The sequence below is a fragment of the Corvus brachyrhynchos genome, unplaced genomic scaffold (assembly GCF_000691975.1).
Source record: "Corvus brachyrhynchos isolate BGI_N302 unplaced genomic scaffold, ASM69197v1 scaffold1696, whole genome shotgun sequence".
Classification (NCBI taxonomy): Eukaryota; Metazoa; Chordata; class Aves; order Passeriformes; family Corvidae; genus Corvus; species Corvus brachyrhynchos.
This window is the reverse complement of record NW_008238463.1, coordinates 4,694-6,170: the sequence shown is the minus strand read 5'-3', so window position 1 is coordinate 6,170 and position 1,477 is coordinate 4,694. Positions and strand designations below refer to the sequence as shown.

The 1,477-nt window shown below is 65.1% G+C and overlaps 1 protein-coding gene across 1 annotated transcript; it reads left to right on the top strand.

Annotated features, from left to right (window-relative positions):
• Positions 1 to 2: 2 nt before the first annotated feature.
• Positions 3 to 1,477, top strand: LOC103617492 (protocadherin gamma-B2-like; the record flags this gene model as incomplete). Its single annotated transcript, XM_008635785.2, is given in 2 exon segments — positions 3 to 1,077; positions 1,080 to 1,477. Coding segments are annotated over 2 exon segments (1,473 nt in total), but the record flags the coding sequence as incomplete, so codon positions are not given.

Sequence of the window (1,477 nt, the reverse complement as noted above, 5' to 3'; positions counted from 1 at the left end):
CCATCGCCGAGGAGCTGGGCAGAGACTCGCTCGTGGGGCCGCTGGCGCGGGACCTGGGGCTCAGCGCGGACGAGCTGCCGGCGCGCAAGCTGCGGCTGAGCGAGGAGAAGCAATACTTCACGGTGAGCGAGGAAAACGGGAACCTGTACGTGAACGAGAGGCTGGACCGGGAGGAGATGTGCGGCGAGTCGGCGTCCTGCTCTGTCAGCTTCGAGGCGCTGGTGCACAACCCTCTGAATGTTTTCCACATTGAAGTGGACATCCAGGACGTGAATGACAATGCACCGCGTTTCCTTCGAGAAAATTTTCAGCTGGAGATCAACGAGTTGACTTCTCCCGGCGCCCGGTTTTACTTGGGCGTTGCCGAGGATGCGGACGTGGGAAGTAACTCGCTGCAGGGCTACGAGCTGGAGACGAACAAGTACTTCACAGTGGAGGTGAAGGAGAGCACGGATGGCAGCAAGTTTGCAGAGCTGGTGTTGCGCCACTCGCTGGATCGGGAGAGCGAGCAGAGCCTGCGGTTGGTGCTGACGGCTCTGGACGGCGGAGACCTGCCCCGGACTGGCACCGCTCAGCTCTGGATCAACGTCACCGACGCCAATGACAACCCACCCGTGTTTGCTCAGGACCGGTACCGCGCCAGCCTGCGCGAGGACGCGCCTCCGGGATCAGTCGTGCTGAACGTGACAGCTTCAGATGTCGATGCCGGCACCAACGCCCACATCACCTATAGCTTCGGAAAAATGCCGTCCAAGGTGCTTCAGAAGTTTTTGGTGGATGCCGAGAGAGGAACGATCACGCTGAAGGAGGCGCTGGACTTCGAGGATACACGGGCTTTCGACCTGGCAGTGGAAGCAAGGGACGGTGGTGGTCTGGTGGCACACTGCAAGGTGGAGGTGGAGGTGCTGGACGTGAACGACAACCCACCCGAGATTACTCTGACGTCGATTTCGAGTCCTGTGCCCGAGGACGCGCCGGCAGGCACCGTTGTGGCCCTGCTGAAAGTGCGGGACAGAGACTCCGGCGAGAACGGTCAGGTGTCCTGCGAGCTGTCGGGCGAGGCGCCGTTGTCCATCGCTCGTACAAGGTGGTGACGGCGAGCGCGCTGGACCGTGAGGAGGTGTCCGAGCACCGCGTGACGGTGGTGTCCCGGGACCGGGGCAGGCCGGCGCTGTGGAGCAGCAGGGAGCTGGTGCTGGAGGTGTCGGACGTGAACGACAACGCGCCGGTGTTCGAGGAGGCGGCGTACAGCGCGTACGTGGCGGAGAACAACGCGGCGGGCGCGCTGGTGGTGCGCGTGCAGGCGCGGGACGCGGACGCGGGCGCCAACGGGCGCGTGAGCTACTGGCTGGCGGGCGGCAGCGCGGGCGCGGCGGCGCTGGTGTCGGTGGAGGCGCGGAGCGGCGCGCTGTACGCGCAGCGCTCCTTGGACTACGAGCAGTGCCGCGAGTTGGCGGTGGCGGTGCGGGCGCAGGAC